General features: G+C 42.3%; 1 protein-coding gene across 4 annotated transcripts in view; it reads left to right on the forward strand.

The window, feature by feature from the left end:
* Positions 1 to 12,840, forward strand: part of SFXN1 (sideroflexin 1) — a 45,261-nt gene extending 32,421 nt beyond the window's left edge. For 2 of the 4 annotated variants that reach the window (XM_057540498.1, XM_007190325.3), the window contains exons 8-12: positions 940 to 989; positions 7,243 to 7,315; positions 8,268 to 8,317; positions 8,727 to 8,774; positions 11,480 to 12,840. In XM_057540498.1, the coding sequence (XP_057396481.1) occupies positions 940 to 989; positions 7,243 to 7,315; positions 8,268 to 8,317; positions 8,727 to 8,774; positions 11,480 to 11,542 (284 nt within the window). In that variant the 3' untranslated portion in view covers positions 11,543 to 12,840. The other 2 variants (XM_007190326.3, XM_057540499.1) reach the window with 2 other exon arrangements.
* The last annotated feature ends 6,379 nt before the right edge of the window (positions 12,841 to 19,219 follow it).

A 19,219-nucleotide genomic window follows, 5' to 3' on the forward strand; every position in this document is an offset into this window, starting at 1 on the left:
TGGTGAGTGAATGGTGGAAACCACAGTCTTGAACTGTAGGCCAAGAGTCCCCTGAGTCCAGGACCAGCACGTTGTCACTAATCTATGAGGAGGCTGTGGAGGCCACCCCAGAACACCTGCTGAGCCCAGATTTCCAGTTTGCCGAAATCAAGGTGGCCGTTCCGGTTTCTACCCTGGGTGGGCTTTTGGTTTTGTTCTTTCCCATTTTGAAATACAGCGCTCCTCTTTGGAGTTCAGCCAGCCCAACAAATTTGTTTCCAGTGGCTTGGTTACCTTAAACATTATTTAGTCCCCGGAGAAGGAACACAATCTTTCTATCCCAGCGAAATCTCTAAAGGTAATTGATATATTGAAATTGATGTGACAGTTTAGTCTGATAAAAATCATGAATCAATGAACTAACCGCTATCCAATGTTTTACGGGCATCATTGCATCTAATCATCCTGGCTAGTTTGATACAATTGTCCCTATTATATAGATGAGGAAAAGAGAAAACTGAGGCTCAGAGAAGTGTTTTCCAGGATCACCCAGCTAGCAAGTGGTCTGCGTGACTCAAAGCAGGAATCTTTATACTGGACTCTACGTGGGATGGACACCCCGGGAAGGCTGCATTTGTTTCATTGGTATAGGAAGGAAAAGTTCCTGATGTTTGTACTGTTGCATATTTAATGTTAGATATAAAGTTCTCTTCAAGATCATAAAATTTTCTGGCTGGCAAAGAGCATTGTGTTATTTTTCAAAAATCTAGAGAATGGAAACAATGGATTTTTAAAAAAATACTAAGGTATTTTAAAGAATTATTGCAATTACTTTTACTCTGCCAGTGTGAAAATAGCCTAAAAGTAATATAAGCCTTTTGTGAAATTGTTGGGGGGAAAAAAAAAAAAGTGAGCTGAAAATAGACATGAAGATTTAAGTGGATCTATCTTTACTTCCAGCCATCCCTCCATTTATCATGAACACTTTGGAAAAGAAAGCCTTTCTCAAGGTAAGCCCCAGTTCTATTTAACCTTGTCTCAATCCTTTCAATTTGTTTTCAGACTTCAAACTGAACAGAATATTTCCCACATGAGTAGTGAGTAAAGAATTTGAAGGCCAGTGGCAATTGGGCACTTCAGGGGATATTTTATTTCTAATATCAGATATTTGAAAAAGCTCTCATAAATCTTCATTTATTGAATGCTGCCCACTCCTCTTGAGAGGTTATAATCCGGGTACACGTTCATTGTCGTCATCAGTCGGATCCCTAGCTAGGTAATAATGAGGAGATGGTGCGAATTTGGAATGATTTGTTTGTAAGTTCCTATACTTACTATCAGAAAGGAAAACAATCTGGAGTAGTAGCTTCACAGAACACTGAATTTAGTGCCCTGATGTATTTTTCTTTGGTGATCATATCTAATAATCTATTAATCTATCAGCCGCCTCCCCTCAGGGTCTGAAAATATTATAGGATGAAACTGTCACTGAGAAATCTCTGTGCATTGTCTGCATTCTTTTTGTAACTTCCATGATTTAATGCAATCATATTTATGCTTCATCTTAGCTTTCCAGTTCTTGTTACAAGTAGGAAAGAGTGGGATAGGGTGACTCGTTTGGCTCCTGCTGTGTTTGGAAACTGACACCATTACACCTGCCGGGAGGAATGGGTCCAGTTCCTCGCTGGAGGAGCAGGTGTGTTGTAAACACTGCAGCTCTCTTGGGGTGAATTGTTTTGGGTCTTAGCGACAGAACCGTCACCCTGAGAGGACAGTATCGGACTTTGAAAAAAGGACATGGTTCACAGACCAAACACTTCCTGAATGATTTCTGTGATTAGGAGAATTCTAAGTGTCCAACAGGTAAATGTTCATTGACCTATATTCACCCTATGGGCTCCAGGAGGAAAATTAAGGCCAACACTAAATACTTTCGATACAATCACATTCTTAGAAAAATAAGCCAAGAAAGTATGCTTTGAAGAAATAGTAGTGTTGAGGGCCTCATTTGACTGGCATGTTGATGCCCCAACCCCATGTGAGGGAAAGGAGACCCTCTCTTCAGCAGCCCCCTCACAGTCTTTCTTGGGAGCTTTGGGTACGTGAGCAGATTATATTCCCTGAGCTTCTTCCTCTGGCAATCTTACATGTCGATGTGAATTGCAAGATAGGGCGTCACAGTGGCTCTGTAGTGATTGAACTGTCCCATTGCTCCTGGGAACGTTCCCAGGGGGGATCCACAGACCCCCCCCCCCCCGGGCCACCCCAGGAGGCTGCATCCTCAAATGTGCTCTACGTCCCCATCCATCTCCTGTGAGGTTTTCTACAGCCTTAAGTGTAAGATTAAACAAAAATATAAAACAGTTACACTGATTTAATCAGTAAAGCTATTAGTGATGACCAAAATGTAAATGTGACCTCATTTGGCATAATTTACCTACTTCGATAAGCCCTTATTTTGAGGATTCATGAAAAGGCTTTGCTGAAGTCTGTTTCTGCTGCAAAATTTAGAAAAGATGAATTCTTTAAAACTGCTCAGGGATTAGTTTATGTATTAGAACAGGGACTAGATCTTGAAATTACCAAATTATGTAAACAGATGAACTCTTTAAAGCTGCCAAGGAATTAGTTTATGTACTGGAGCAGTGACTAGATCTTAAAACTACTAAATTATGTAAACATCTAAAACTCACCAACTTTGACGTCTCAGTGATTTTCAAATAGTCTAAAAAAAATAAATAAATTAATGCTCCTTCCTCTATCCATCCCTGCTTTCCTTATGGGAAGTAATTTAGGCTTTGAGGGAGAAAACCTATCAAATGAACTTAGAAAGGGGGCCATCAACATTATTCTCCAGGATGCTAATAGGAAGTGACCCACCCAGTGGATCCATAACTTTGCAGACATGGAATTGATGCCCTGGATTCTTCTCCGCTGGCTCTTGATCTGATAAGTCATTAGGATTATAGTCCTTCTGCAAGGGCATATGTTGACCCAGGCAAACTTTAGATTTGCCTGGTTGTTAATTTCTTAAGGTATTGGCATGCCAACTTTGGGAGCAATGGAGAATCAAAAACCATGTTTAATAAACCCAACTTCCCCCTCCCATGGAATTTAAGCAAAATCAGGTTTTTAAAGCAACACCAGACTTCTGGGTAGATACAAGGCTTGGAAATTGTCATCTCATCATGTTAGTTTGTCTGGCATAAAAGTGAACTTTTGCAAGAGAGGAATACTTTTGCAAGTGTGGGTCATTCCATCAATAATATATGATTGTCGTGAATTTGCAGGTGACTGTGAGAGCAGGTGGGAGGCCACCTTCAGTGGCAGCGTCCCCACCATTGAAGCTTTCCCATCCCCTTCTCTCTGCCTCTCAAACATCACCCAGCACCCGGTTAGCAGAGGTATGTCAGCAGCCCGGCTCTGGAGTGGAGCGGGGCCTTATTCCCCAGAGTCTCACTCCAGGCTGTGGATATTGAGCACACATGGCTGCTTACATGTGAGCTGATCATGGCGTGGGATTCCAGAAATTCTGTAGGAAAGTCTGCATTCGAACCTACATTCATGCTAAAGAGTTAGGTCACCGGGGAAGACATGTGAAATGAACTTGGTCCTTTACTCTCCCAACTGTCATGCCTTTGAACTCCTGGGGTCTCAGTGTTGTTGGAAAAGTTGCCACGGTTACTCTAATATCTTGGTGACAAACACTGGGCAGGAGACATAGGTGGGCATATTGCATCATCTTCTTGCTGGGACAGACAGAAATTGCTGTAGGTACAGCCTGGCATTTTCTTCCAGAAGCAGCCAGCAAATGATACAAGCAGTTAGCCACTGTTGCCACACTGCCCTAGGCTTTTCACAACAATACACGAATAAATATTGTGTTTTCCTCCCTTGTTTTTGTTTGTGGTTTACAGCTTTGCTTGGTACCATACCCTTCAATAATCATATAGAGGTGTGCCACCTCGGTTCCCCTCTGCCCGCCCCACTCCACCACTGAAGGGCCTCATGTGGACCCGGAAAGGGCCGCTGGCATCAGAAGCCATGGGGCAGGGTTGGGGGAGGCGGTCAGAGTAGCTCATGGGTCAGTCCGAGCGCCTCGCTAGCTACAGAGGGTCTGGCTGCAGCTGAACTCGTTCAGACCTCTGTGGAGGATGGTGCTTTGAAAAAACGATGGCTAAATGTTGAGCTCCTCAGACATACACCCCACTCCCACATTCAGGGTTGCTGTTACACCGAAATATCGCATTTTGCCCATGTAGCGAGGACTGTAGGACTTCACTGACACCTCTGGCCATTACAAAAGCATAGGCAGAGGCAGCTTATCTTCCTATCCATATGTTTCCATCTGCAAAGGACTTGCACATGCTATTTGGGAGGGCAGGCTTTTCTGAGCCCTCTTACAAAGGCTTAGAGGTCATTTCCTCAGCCGTTCATCAGGCCCATGTGGGTGGCATCTGCCTGGGTCGGTTAGCCCTCTGATTGTTCCCGCAGCTCCAGCGGCCAGATGTGCCTCTCTGCAAGGATGTACTTATCTGGGCTTTTACCTTGACTATGACCAGACTCCTCTGCAAACATGAAATGAATTGAATGTTCTTGGCTTTTTTAAACGGTGAGCTTGGGGAGCATTCAGCATGACTCATCCTTCCCCCTACGCTTTATCTTTTCCCAAATGGAGCGCTGGCAAAAAGCATCAGCTGTGGGCAGGTGACTCACAGAGATCTTTGCAGTAAACCAAAAAGTTCACTGCTTAAAATCTGGTGCTTTTCCCAACAGTGTTCTTGAAGAATAGCTCCCGTGGTCTCTTTACTTTGCTGGCACTTTCATTGGGAATAAAGTTGATATGGTTTGGGTCAGATAAGAGCTCCTCATTCCTTAAGTTCTAGTTCGTTTATATTTTCTTTAATAAAAGTGGACGGCTCTCTCTACTCAGTAGATTTTCAGGATTGTCTGCTAATGGAGTGTGAATGTAGCATTTATTTGTTCATTCATTTATTTTATTCAGCAGCCCTTTGTTGAATGCCTGTTGCATGCCAAGCAATGTGCTAGGTCCTAGCATCAGAGAAATAGGGCTTGGGCCCTGCTCTCAGGGACCATATAGCATGGTGGTGGGGAGAGGCACAGGGCAAATGGTTCCAATACATGGCGAGTACAGCGTGGGGCACAGAGGGAGCATAGAAGAGGTTTCGCCCCCAACTGCCATAGGTGGGCAGAGACTTGAAGACAACTGGCCAGGGGCACCTGCTTTGCAGAAGCTCAGAGAAGACACAGAGCGTGGCTTGTTGGGAGACTTGTAGATCGTCAGGTTGCCTGGGATGTGGGCCGTGTGTAGGGAACTGACTGTACCATATATAAAAATCAACTCCCAATAGTTCATGGAATCTAAATGTAAAAATCTACAATTGTCAAAATTCTAGAAGAAAATATAGCAGAACATCTTTGAGATCTAGAGTTGGGCAAAGATTTCTTAGACATAACACCAAAAGCACAGTCCATAAAAGAAACAATTGACAAATTGGGCTGCAACAAAGTGTTAAAGTTCTGTTTTTTGAAAACTGTAAAAAGATTGAAAAGACAAGAAACAGACTGGGAGAAAATTTATGCAAAGTATGTGTCTGATAAAGGACTTGTATCCAGAATATATAAAGAATCCTCAATACTTGTTAAAGAAAACAACCCAGTTTTTTTTTTTTAAAAAAGGGCAAAAGGTTTGAACAGACATTTCACCAAGTATATGTAGATATAAAATAATATCACGTGTAAAGATGCTCAGTATCTTTAGTCATTGGGGAAATTCAAGTTAAAAACCACATTAGCTACCGTTAAACGCCTATTGGAATGGCTAAAATCAAAAAGACTGACCATAACAAGTGTTGGCAAGGATGTGGAGGACCTGAAACTCTCATTCCCTGCTGGTGGGAATGTAAAATGATACAACCACTTTGGAGAATAGTTTGGCAGTTTCTTAAAAAGTTAAACATATGCTTACCATGTGACCCAGCCATTTCACTCCTAGGTATTTACCTAGAAGAAATGAAAACATATGTCCATAAAAGACAAATGCTCAAAGCAGCTTTATTTGCAATAGCCCAAAACTGGAAACAATCCAAATGTTCATCAACAGGAGAATGAATGGATTATCAAAGCAATACATTCCATGCAATGGAATACCTAACCCAGCAATAAAAAGTCCTGAACTATGGATACATACAACAGCATGAATGAATCTCAAAATAATTACACAAAAAAGTAGATACTGTATATAAAATCCTAGAAATTATAACCTAGTATATAATGACAGAAAGTAGATCAGAGGTTGCCAGGGAATGGGTACAGGGTTTAGGGAAGATGGTGGAATTGCCAAGGGCACAAGGAACAAGGAAAACATTAAGGATGATGGCTATGTTAATTATTTTGATTGTGGTGATGGCTTCACAGCTGAATACTTATGTCAAAACTTTTATCATACACAGTAAGTATGTGCAATTTATTGTATTTCATAAAGCTATTGGAGAAAAGATCATTGGGAGGAGAAAGAATTTACTCATATTAACTTTTTGAGCTTTTACTTCATTGAATATATATCTTTTAAACTTGTGATTACTGTCTTTAATTCATTTAAACTTTTCATTTAAAATATCCTCTGTTTGCACAATTCTGTGCTAAATAAGGTATGCCCCTCCCTCACGGAGTTCTGTGATTATCTAGGGGAAAACCAAACATCCTCAGCTCGCATATTTAATCTCAGACTAAGTTCTGTTTAAGAAGTAGGGATGAACGAGGCAGGATGGAATGCTGGGAAGGAGTCGGGAGGAGGGATGACATCCAGGTTGGGTTTCACAGGAGAGATCAGAATTCTCCAGGATCCTTGTCGTTACCGAGAGCCTTTCCAACAAAACCCTCTGCACAAGCCACCATCAGCCTTTGGTTTGTACACATCCATCGTTGAGATTACACGCAACTGTTCAAGAGTCCACTTGACGTGAGGGTGGGCTCTCATGGGTTCATCTTCCTGCAAGATCTCATTCAGGGCTTAGCTTGCCTTCCCATCACCAAGTCTGTGTACCCGCGCAGATGACACACATCTGGGAAGTGCTAGGAAGAGGATTTACCATCTCCTTATGAAAATCCTTCATCATCAGACAGAGCCAGTTGCCCCAGATACAATATTTCCTTTTCCTGCTTTCCTTTGAGGGGTGGGGCCCCTCTGTGCGAGCTGCATGGTCTGTCTCTGCTTGATGACATCTCTCCCTTCCTCTCCAGTCCACATCTCTCTCCCTTCACGTTCACCCATGTGATGTACCTTTTCGCCAGAGGAGTCTTCTCGGGGACCAGGGTATGCCTATCATGCAAGCCTCCTTGGAGTCATGTGATCTTTTAACAGCTTGTGTTGACACTTAACTAAGTTGGCTGATTTCATTACAACCAGTTCACAACTTGGTTGCAGCTCTTTCAGTGGCCTTATTTATATAATCTATATATTTCGTTGCTCTTTATATTGCATATTATGCTTTTTTAAAACTCCCTTTTGAAAACTAAAAATCTAATAGCACTTATTCTCTAAAAGACCAACCAACTCATTCATTTCCATTAACAAAAAATTGACAGGCAAAAATTTGTCATGCCAGCAATAGTCTTAGCCATACCGACAGCAACTAAAACCAAGAAAGGAAATGTGCAGAGGAGGAGGGGGGATACTTGTTGGGTTTCTGCTACGTTCCGGGCACGGTACTAGGTGCTTTATGAATGTTATCTGGCATATCTTCACCCACACGCTAGGTGCTTTATGAATGTTATCTGGCATATCTTCTCCCACACACTTTTAGGAAGCTGTTGTGATCCTCATTCTACAGAGAAGGAACCAAAGGTTGGAGACCGTGCCCTTTTCCCACAGTGGGGATGAACTGGTAGGGCAGAGATTTGATTGCAGCTTTGTTTGTCTTCCAGCCTTGGAACCACGCTATACAGACCCCCCAACCAGGAGAGAAATTATAGCTAAGTGATAACGATTTCTCCAGCTCCCATATAGCCAGACATCTCTCAGATTATATGTGCAAGGGAGAAAAATGAGAAGCCGCTTAATCTTTGCATGTGCATTCATGGACAGATCGAAGAGGGAAGTCAGAACTAACTGTAATGCTGTTACAGTGTTAGCCCTGCATTTCACTAATCGCATTCCAGCTGGATCTTGTAATGTGGCGAGGTTCCTGTCCCAGTTAACCAGCAGAAGAAATTGTTTCTAAGAGCCTGTGTAAAAAGTACTCAAAATAATTTATTTCTCAACACAGAGGTTCCCATGGATGAGCGCACCTATTCAAGTTGGATTAGTTGGCTTCTGGTGAGTAGAATTACTTTGATGTCATTAATTTCTTTTTTTAAGATAAATAGACAGCATATGAAATGTGAGGGATAATATGGGACACACGTTTTGAAAATGAGACCATCCCAGAACATCTGGAACTATGGTCCCAGTCATTAGCTAGACATAAACTGTCTTTAGAGAAACCTACAACATTTGGGGCTATTTGTGTGATTCTTTTTTAAACTCCTTTTATCTCTTTGATTTAAAAAAAAATTATTTTGGCAACCCTTGGTAGTAAAATTATACAAACAGGACATATTTTTGTGAGGCAGCATAATGCTCGAAAGAAAGAAAGGGGAGTGTTCTCAAAGTAAAATAATAGAAAAAGAATCTGAAAAGTCGACCATTTCAAAACTGCTCTGATTTTTTTCTTTTTTTTTTTAAGTTTGGTATTTGCTACACCTCTGTGCTGTGCTCTGTTTCCTCAGAAAAGGTATGTATTTGTTATTCTTCAGAGTGATCATGCGTTTTAATCCTAAAAACCAGTTGAAGACACAGGTCCATTTCACTAGTAGGAAAGTTGAGTCTCAAAAAGATAATGAAGCCAAGTCTCTAAAAGGAAGAGAGAAGAGGCAGAAATCAAATGCATGTCTATTTAATATCAAAATTCTCTTTGCCCAGCTCTTTTCTACCTGCTACTGTTACATTTGAAAATTCTTTACTCTTGTGTAAGACTCAGGTTAACTCGTGCCAATTTGCTCTTATAAAAATTTAAATATGGCTCGATGTCCAATCCATTGGCAAATGCATCTATAATGCAGATATATTTGAATTTAAGTTCCACCCACAGGGACAGCAGTTATATGCACTTAGCTTTGGTGGTTGGTATATTTGCTTCCCTTCTTCCTACTTAGGGTTTTTTTTTTTCTTTTTTTGCCTTAAAATCTTGATTGTGCACGTGTCTTTCATCACAAGCTGCCCTTGAATCCTGCCTTTGATGTAAGAACTGTATTGACAGGCATTAAATCAGCATCACATAAATCTAAGGCTTCAGGTTTTTTCTATTCTAACATCAAGGCACAGAGGAGCAGCATTTTGTTGTTTTGCTGTGGTTTGTGTTACCAGACTCCTGCCCTTGTAGTATCGTTCGTGGGCCAGCAGGCCCCAAACATACGGCCTTTAATGCCCTAGGCTTTCACAGGTTTGGGATGAGGTATTCTGTTCTAGAACTAACTTCATCAGGTCCTTCTACCTGATAGAAAAATCCATCTTTTATCTGGCCTTTCACTTCTGCCTTTGACCCCCACTGTTCTTAGCTGGGGATTTAAATTTCAAGGAGAGGGAACCTTTATCACCTTGATGCCTATAGCTCAGCCCTCCTTGAAGAGGGCGGGACCTTCAGAACCTCTGCTGAAGCCCAATACAGATGAATTTCCTAAAGAGGAGCACTCATACCTATTTAATTGTACAAACCCCAGAATCTCAGGGCTTAAGGTAAGAAATGTTTATTTCCTTAGTATATTGCATTGGAATATGTGTTCAGCCCTCGACCTTGCACTCGGTGACTTAGGAACATGGCATTTGGGTTGAGAAAGATCTGACTTCAAATCTCAGTTACACCTCCAGTTTCCTTATCTGTAAAATTAGGATAATACCTGACTTGCCAGGTTTTTATAAGGGTTAAAATGCATAATGTCTGACCCAAAAACTGAGTGGTTACTCATACCCATTATCATTATTATCAGCAACATCATTTTAAAATTACTCAAGTTCCCACTATATGGAAAAAAATAGCCATTGTGGTTTTTTTTCTAGTTTTTTCCTATATTCATAATTTTTCTCTTTTTTGCATATGTTTATAAATCTATATCCTACCTTTTTTACCTCGTAGTTCACCACATCTCAACTATATTGAAGAACAAATCTTTTTAAAAGACTAATTATATAGTCTTACCAAACCCAGGTTCGGCTGCTTGCCACTCAGAAGCCAATAATTCAAGAGGCAGGTGTCAGTAGAAAGGAAAGGTGCTTTAATCATTAAAGCTGGCAATCTGGGGAGATGGTGGACTTGTGTCCAGAGACCAACTCTGATGATTCTGCTCAGCCATGACAGTTTTTAAAGGGAAAAATGGAGGGGAAAGAATCTCAGTGAATCATCGAGGCAGGAGGTTGGATTCTGCATCATTCTCCGTTGCGTGCAGACTGGCTGACTCTCTTAAGATGTTATCTTGCCCACATGATCTGCCTGCGGGATTGCTTAGGGGGATTCGTTGCGGGTAGAGAGCTAGTCATTTTTTTAACTGCTTACTTCTTCGTTCTTCTTTTTATCTAGGAAAAGAATCAACAGGTTAGACATGGCATGGTGTGCATTCAGGACAGCACAAGTCAGGAGTTAGGTTAATTGCCTAGTGCTCTCATCCCTGTAATTAGGTTCTTTTAAGATTAGAGGGGAACAGAAATGGGCAAACAGGAAAGGGGCAAACGAGTTGCTTTCAATAGGGGAACAGAAATGGGCAAACAGGAAAGGGGCAAACGAGTTGCTTTCAATAACAAAACGTCCACAGTTTTTCTGGACAGTTTTTCTTCATCCTTAATACATATGCACATATAGAACATTCAAGTACATTTTTAAATGCATAAAGCAAACACGAACAGTGGTCCTCTCAGTAGTGTGACAACAAGAGATGTTTTTTCTCATACATTTTAGTATTTTCTGAAAGTTTTAGAATAAGTATGTTTTACCATACCATGGACAAAAGCACATTAATGCAAGTGAATTTTTAGTGCTAAAAAACTCCACTGAGTGCATATATCTTTTTTTCATTAACGGTGAACATTTATGTTGTTTTCCTTGGGAAGTGGCATGACTACAGGTTGTTTTCCAATACCATCAGGGTCTATGAGTGTCATCACCATACCTCCTTGCTGGCAAAAGTGGTTTTTAAGGCTTGTAATAAGATGAGAGGTAAAAAGGGTATCTCAGTGTTGGGTTCTGATGGTGCCTTTCTTTGATATTTAGTGACAGTTTTCTGAGAGGAACAGGATACTTGTTTTCTGGGCACGTGAAGCCTTTTTCAAACAGGACTCTGTCGCCCTAGTCACGGGGGTGGGTGGGGCCACTCTGTCTCCTCTCTCCAGGTTCTAATTCCCACCTCCGCCCGTGGAATGACCCTGTCTGTCGTCTCTCCCTTCTCCCAGTTCCATGTCTGTGACAAGCTTGGAGGCCGAGCTGCAAGCCAGGATCCGAGAGACCCATCCTGAATTACGGCGGGTGTACTTTAACAAGGGATTATAAAGTAGGGAAAGAAACATCTTCAGAGGATCCTACCAACTGCAAGTGTGGTGTAGCCAAGTTGGTAAGGAATATCCTGGTCCTGGTCAACTGGTGACAGAAACCTTTTAACGATCTACATTAGCCTTTTAGAGTCAAGCTGCTACTTATAGCACAGCACCTGGGGTGGCCTCCCCTTACATTTGAATCATGGTATAATTTACAGAAACACCCTTCCTGTAGCTTTTATAGCCACTCTTTTTGCAAAGACAATATCCCAACCCTCACCCAGAGTTTTCAAAAGCACCGTTAGGCATAGAGTAGATGTTCAGTATATTGACTGTCAGTCAATGAAAAGGAAATCTGTTTAAAATACTGAATTTTTATCCTACTCTTGTTTCAAATCAAGGAGAGCTCTCAGTAGTGAGTTGAGAAAACACAAAAGCCCTGAAGCTAAACTGTAAAAGAAAATGACTCATAAATATTAAGGACAGTTTACTTTCCTGCCCAGTTTGGGCTGGAGGCAACCCAAAGTAGAAGATGAGTTCTTTGCATTTGTAAGATAAAAGCTCCTTCATACACCTCCCGGAAAAGTCAGAGTGATAGACAATGGTGAAAGGTCCCTGCTGTCAACAGCTGTATGCTTTCATATTGCTGGTGGATTTCTTCGGTTGAGTTTGAAATTTATTCTATTTTACATTCTTATGAAGATATTAATCTTACCTTGCATTTGTTGACTTTATATTCAATCATTTAAATCAACTAATCAAATAACGGAAATGCACAAATGTCAAATTTTGGAAGTATATTCGAAACCAACGCTGTATGACTGGGTTGAATCTGGCGTGTTTGATTTTTTTTTTTTTATAAGCGAGAGAACAGTTCCATCTGCCTGCATGTCTTTTCTTGTCATCCTCGTAGATCTCTTTGGCTTTCAGAAAGATACGGAAATAATGTGTATGTGAATCAATGACTCAATGAGTTTTACTTGAATGTTGTATATTACATTCCACCCTGTTTGAAAATAATGAACCCGTGGACCACTGTTTACATTATCTGTAGTAGCTTCACATATAATATATTTAATGTAACAGATTATGTTTCAATTCTGTAGAGGTTCAAAGGCATATGTGAGGTGGTCATTTCACTGAGTGTAGACCACTTGATTCAATTTGTAATTCAGAGACTTATAAGTGGGAAAAAAATGTAGAAACTAGTTTGGGCAAATTTTTCCTGACAATGTGACCAGACTGAATTTCCTCATAAAGAAAAAATGGTGTGCCTCGTGTCTGTGTTTCTCTTTTCTCTAAAACGATGAATGGACCTGAAGCTTTTGGGCCACTCTGAGCCTTCCTTTATACTGCCAAAATATTCTCATTTAGATTTTCTGTCTTAAACCATTTGAAGCAAAAGAGCTTCCCCATGACATTCTGGCCTTGGATGTCTTTTGTTGCCATAGATGCTTCTCTTTAAAAATGGGTAAAAGCGGGAAATTCAAGGCAGAGCTCCACGAGGTGCTTAAAGGGCACTTTTAACAAGAAACTAAAGCACTTGAGGCCTACCCCACTCGCCCCAGCTAATCTCAGAATTCTTACCTCCAGTCAAGTGGCAGCTCCATGTCAAAATCTTAACCTTCGTTGAAAAATTAATGAATGCCTGGTTGGAAGATTGACAAACTAACCGAAATTTTAATACACACCGGGATGAGATGGCCAAAGGATCATTATAAAAGGGATAATGAGCCTGGAGATGTGTCTTTTTAAACATTATCTGTTGAAGCTTCTGACTCTTGATGCTTTTATAGAGAACTATGAACTGTATAGTTGAATCATGGTTTATAAAAAGGAACAAAATGAACCAAGATTGGCAATCTTCGCTGATCTCTTCTGGAGAAAATTCACATGAAGTGCAATATGCTTGTAAAGGTAAATAGTTATTAATATTTCTAGTAAAATGATATAAAGAATTATGACTGTAAGTATTAACTGACTGGCAGCTTTTTTTCAGTATTAGCACAGTGTCTGGCCAGTGTTGGAGTCAATGTATTATTTCAGTTCAACTGGATGAAATGTTAAATAAACTCAGAATGAAAAAAAATTCTCTCTTTTATTTGTATGTAAAGGATGATGCAGTTTTTATGTTATAGTCAATGGTACCTTTCATTCTAACTTAATATCTGGGTACCATCAGTAACTCCTGATGAAGAGATATTTTTGTATTATGCCTTTAGCAGGAAATATATTTCTAGTTTTGGCTACCAGTTTTCCACCTTCTTGAACACCATAGAGGCTCCCACCCACCCCCGGCAGCCCCACACAGCGTAATTCCAGGTAACGTTCATTATGACACAGGGGGAATGAGATTCTGCCTTAGACCCTGATGACTGACACCCTTACACATGGTGGTAAGGTCAATTTGCTTTTGTATTGTTTGTCAGGTTCTAATGTGGAACTAACGTTTACCATAGTTCACAGAGAAAATCTAAATTTAACCCAGGACTGGGGAGTGCCTTATTAACAGACGTAAAAAAGAACTGAACATTTTACCCACCTTGGTCACGTCTCTGCCCTGTTTTGCTACAGGACCTCTGTTCATCACTTAAATTATTGAAATATATTCAAGAGCTTGGGTCTAGGAGTCAGACAGAGCCGGTACACTCTTGGTTGTACCCACTTTTAAAATAAACATATCTGGGCTGCTGACATTCTCTGTGACCTTCAGTTTTATTAGTTTGGATTGTTTGGAGAGAATAATTGAATCTACCTCATAGAGTTGCTGTAAACAAGATAATTCCAGCACAGCGGTTTACGTAGCGCCTGGCACAGAGTAAACATTCAGTGGATGATTGCTGATTGTATATTTGTCTACAGATGCTGGACGTGCATTCAAAATGCCAGTATATCAATATACTGGTAAGATTTCAGAATCTTGGCGGCTTCCCCAGAGATAACCCACAACCTCACTAAAAGTAGCAGATTAAAGTGGCCACGGGGAGACACTTGAATCCATCCTTTTAAAACGTCCAACAATTAAGGTTTTGCCTAAATGAGACAGAGGTAGGGAAGTCTCTGTTCACAGATGAGAAAGCTGGGGCTTCAGTAGTACAGTTCAAGGCTGCTCCTGGTCGCTTGAAAACTATAGTGGCAGCCAAGGTCTGACACCTGAATCTACAGCCCTGTCCAAAAGTGCAAACCACTGGAACACTCCAATAAAATTAGTTTTCAAACTGATGTATTCTTGAGTATTCAGAATTTCACTGAAAGCCAAAGAAAAATAAGGTTACATTCGTTAGTGATGTTATAAAGTATCACTTAAATTCTAGATGTTCAAAGTATGGTCCATAGCCCAGCAACATCCAAATTGGTTAGAAATGCAAGTTCTTGGGCCCCAGCCCAGACCTGCTGAGCCAACACCTGCCAGGTGACAGGAGCCCTGGGATCCCTGTACGCATCACAGCTGGAGAAGTTCTGGCTGTGCCACGTCTCCAATGCTCCCAGGGACCCGAGCTTCACGGGGTCAAGTTCAGATCAACTTCTAATACTCGGTGAATTTGCGTATTTACCCCTCACCAGATTCCAAGGACGCTTCCAGCTCCAGTGTTGACGTTCTTAGGGACATAGGATCAGCAAGCTTACGAGGGCAGGGGCCTCTGTTTTGCCCACGGCCGTAGCTCCATCGCCTAGAACAACTGGCAGCAGCCAAGGGCCCCCCTGGTCATCGGGTTCATCCTGGGCTCTTTCTGGGAATCTGAAGAAGGGTCTTCACATTTCCAATTTCCAGTCGTGGAAAGGAATCCGCTTGGTGTCACGGAGAGGTCGTCACCAAGATGTGGAAAGAACAGGGAATCTGAGGGTTTCTGGGACCAGAGCTGGCAATGAATGTTGTCCTTGGGAACCGAGAGGCAAAATGACTGGGGGCGTCCAAGTTGTAAGCATTGTTCTGGAGCCAGCCCAACTGTCACGGAGGACACCACCGCCCCTGTAGCTTTTGGAGCCGAAGGAGCACTTGGGACAAGACACACAGGGGCTTGTTTAACCCTCAAGGAGACCACGATATGCCCAGTTTTAAAGAGAAGGAATTTGAGGCTCAGAGATGTGGGCTGATTTGTCTAATGTCATGCAGTGGCCCAACCGCTCTCTCAGTCCAGGCCTGTCAAATTCCAGTGTCTTCCACTGTACTTCACAGCTTCTCCATCAATAGGAATAATTAGAACTAGCTTCGGTACAGCATTTTACAATCTTCAACATGTTTTTATTTCTGCATACATTACTCCTTGTAATACCCCCAGCAGTTCCTCTGAGATCATCTCCATTAAAAAAGTGGGGAAACAGTCTTGAAGAAGTGAAATCACTTACCACCAACCTAACTTGGTGGATTAACAGGATTATAAAAGATGTATTCACGTTCCCACACACCCCCCCCCCACAAACAAAAGGTTTATGGAACATACAGAATTCCAATAAGGACCCAACCAAGGTCAAAGGCAGATCAGCAAGGTCATTTCCAGATAGGATCCCCTATTAGAGTAATAGGAACAATGGTTTTCAAAGTGTGGTACCTGGTCCAGCAGCATCAGCTTCACTGGGAACTAGAAATGCATGTTCTCAGGCCCTCTGGTACTGAATCAAAAACTCTAAGGTGGGACCCGGCCAACTTCTAACAAGCCCTCTGAGTGATTCTGACACAGTCCATTCAAACTTGAGAACCACTGGGGTGGATGTTAGGATGAATGCTAGAGTCCCGTTCAGCTCCGTTCTGTGAACTGAGGCAGGCTAATCTCTCTAAACCTCAGTTACCTCATCTGTAAAATGAAAATACCACTTCCGTCATTGGGTTATTGGGAAGACTCAATGAGAATTAATAAATGGACAGCACTTAGCCTGGCACAGGGCACACTCAACGCATTGCAGCTAAATTTATGTGATCCCCGGGGCCGGAAGTTTAACAACACTGTTGGTGATCCTACAGGGAAACAGGCACTCTCGTGACTGCTGGTAGACATGACATCCACATTGCTGCAGTTTTCCTGCAAGACAGTTTGGGTGTATCTATCGAAACTTATTAAAGCACGTACCCTCCTTAAAGCAATTTCACGTCTAAGAATTAATCCCACAGATGGATACGCTCGGGTTCACAGGACACCTGGCTACTCCTGGGAGGGAACCATATGAATGGAATGGTCAGGGGAGGTGAAGGAAGGGGGAGGTTGGAGAATATTTCCAGAAGATGGTGAGAAACTGCCAGGTAGGAAAAAAAAAAAGTGTACACTATTGTGGGTAATCCCAAGTATAAGAATAAATTTTCCCTTGGGGAAAAGAATTTTTTAATTTCTGAATTGGATTTTTGCAAGATAGAAGGATAAATAACAGTTGATTGTCACAAATATGAGCTAACTTGGGAAGAAAGGCTATCTCTGGATGGTGGGATTTTTAAGTGATTTTAAAATTTTCTCATTTATGCTTTTCTAGTTTTACAGATTTTCTTCTGTTTCTGAACTCAGGACATATTAAATGCTACTTAAAAAAAAAAAACAAAACCCTGTAGGTTATAGTCCCAATTTTATAATAATAAATGCACTGATATGTATAAAAAGACATATTAGAGGAATATATGCCACAATGGTTAACAGTTGGTATCTCTGGATTTACAGGTAATCTTTATTTTCTTTACAGTTTTCTGTTTCTCAGATTTTCTGGAATGCACCTGTATTGGTTCTAAAATCAGAAACACGTCAAGTTCAGGCCATTGAGTGACCCCCAGCTCAGGCTTGGAAGCGGGTGCCTCTCAGCTCCCAAGCCCTGGGATTACCGAGCCAATCATTGACCTTCCCCTTGATTCCATCTCTCTCCTGGAAATGATGGAAACAGTATCTACCTTATAGACAGGCCCAAACCTGTGGTTTTGGAGCTCCAGGCCGGAGAGATCCGCAGCTCCGAGAGACGCCGCCAGGAGGCAGCATTGCCTCCAAGATCGCGCGGCTGGAGCCCACCGATCCCCAGAGCTGCCGGCAGGTGGCGCAAGGCAACAGACTGCGGCCCTCGAACGTGCATCTCTGGATTTCCAAGGCCAAGACCGGAAGATGGTGCAAGAAGCCAGGAGAAGGACATGATCTCTCTAGCTTCAAGAAGCTGTAAAGATGCCGACAAGCAGGAATGGGGCTTATTGTACAGGGCACCTGATTCCCGGTAGGAGGGGGGCAGTGCGGAACACAGAACAGTTGTAGACCAGACCCAGTCCCTGCCCTCAGGGCCATCAGTGCTGCGACACAGGCCAATCACACTTGAAGCCGGCTCAGGGAAAGGGAGCTGGGAATCAGTGAGGGCTTTAAAGAGTGGCATCTCAACTGATACCGGGAAGAGGAGTAGAAATTTATCAATGGGAGGAGAAAAGGGGCAGGAAGAAAACTAGGGCTTCTCCGTACTGGAAAGGGCTTCCCTTTCCATGGAAAGATCTGGAAACCAGGGAGAATGTGGCTGAATGGTGTGTGCAAAGGAGGGAACTTTGGGGAAGATGCCACCAGGATCTCAGGGTCGTGAGGGCCCTTCAGTGCCCAGGGAAGGAGTGCGGGCTTCATCCTGAAAGCAGGGACTCCTTCTGGAGGCTTTTGTCCCGGGGAGGAACAGCAGTCAAATCCTAACTCTGTCACTTACTGTTTTTGTCACATGGGACCAGCCAATTCCCCTCTCCGATCCTCAGTGTACTCATCTGTAAAATGGAGACAATAAAACCTACATTACAGTCTTGCTGTGAAGCTTAAAATGGGTAAATGGAGAACCTGAAGTCACGACTTTCCTTCCCTTGTCCTTTTATTTCTCTGCAATAAACCAAATGGAAAAGACAGACAAGCAGGCCATTTCCAGGATGTCACTGCGTCGGTTTGGCAAGTGTGAAGTTTCCAGGGGCCAGGAAATCGATTCATCATGTGTGATTGCAATCAAGAACAAGTTCTTTCCTCTTATTCTCACTTATGATGAAAATGTATTTTAATAATGTGCAATCTCCAAGATGGTAGCAGGAGAGAACAATTTTTAATAACGAAAAGCTAAAAATAGAGATGAAGATGACGATGCTATTGAAATTCCAAAGGATGCCACCTCCTGATACAAACCCTGAATAATAATTTTGGTGCATAACTAGGAGGGGGGTTGCCGGGAACCCTGTTCCCCAGGGGAGCGGCCTCAGGTGCAGCCGGGTGGCTTACCCGCTGGATGGCTGAAATAGGAAAGAAGCAGAAAGTTTTCTTCCCACGGCCTTCTCGCTGGGCGGGGTGAGTCACATCGGCAAATCTAGTGAGGATGACCCGATGAGGAGGAAGAGGATGCTGTCACCGACAGAGAAACTGGGACTGGATTCCACTTGTGTAGTGCACCTCCAGCTTCCCAGGGCTCCTTTGCAAGGCAAAATCTGGACAATGGCGAAACAAAAGAAAACAAAGCAAAGGACTCCCAAGTAGAGGCTGACAATAAAAAATGGAGAGAGGAAGAGGAGAAGGCTGGACAGAAAAGCCGCTTGGACCAGGTGTAGACAGCAGCTCTCAAGTCTGGGAATTGAGAGAGGGGAAGACAGGGTTTGCGGGGAGGGGACACAAAGAGGCAGCAATGGGGAGCCCCCATCCTTGATGCTGGGCATGAAGAGGGCACCCCCGTTTGGGTGTAGGGCAGGGTTTC

Source organism: Balaenoptera acutorostrata, chromosome 2, assembly GCF_949987535.1.
Source record: "Balaenoptera acutorostrata chromosome 2, mBalAcu1.1, whole genome shotgun sequence".
Lineage (NCBI taxonomy): Eukaryota > Metazoa > Chordata > Mammalia > Artiodactyla > Balaenopteridae > Balaenoptera > Balaenoptera acutorostrata.